Source organism: Penaeus monodon, chromosome 22, assembly GCF_015228065.2.
Source record: "Penaeus monodon isolate SGIC_2016 chromosome 22, NSTDA_Pmon_1, whole genome shotgun sequence".
In the NCBI taxonomy this organism is placed as follows: domain Eukaryota; kingdom Metazoa; phylum Arthropoda; class Malacostraca; order Decapoda; family Penaeidae; genus Penaeus; species Penaeus monodon.
Window position 1 is genome coordinate 7,055,750 of NC_051407.1, and position 289 is coordinate 7,056,038.

The 289-nt window shown below is 42.9% G+C and overlaps 1 protein-coding gene across 1 annotated transcript in view; it reads left to right on the forward strand.

The window, feature by feature from the left end:
* Positions 1–134: 134 nt before the first annotated feature.
* Positions 135–289, forward strand: part of LOC119587246 — a 2,008-nt gene continuing 1,853 nt past the window's right edge. Inside the window, exon 1 of the mRNA XM_037936000.1 lies at positions 135–146. Within this exon, the coding sequence (XP_037791928.1) occupies positions 135–146 (12 nt within the window). The remainder of the gene's footprint in view (positions 147–289) is intronic.

A 289-nucleotide genomic window follows, 5' to 3' on the forward strand; every position in this document is an offset into this window, starting at 1 on the left:
CATATGCATTTTGAAGAAGAGAAGGGCACTCTGTCCTGGAAAGTATGAGAAGGGACCCAATGAATGCCTTGACACGCTGACGAGACAACAGTATATAAAGTCCCTCTCTGCCAAGGGACTCATCACATTTCACCATGAAGATCCTGGTGAGTTGGAACACCAAGAGTGACGCTGGATTTCTCTCATATCGATAGTTCTGTGTATCTACGTTGTCTGAAAAACTGTATTGTGAATCTGTGGTGTGAAGTGTGTTGAATATCAGTTATCAGTTTTGTCTACCCATGCTATC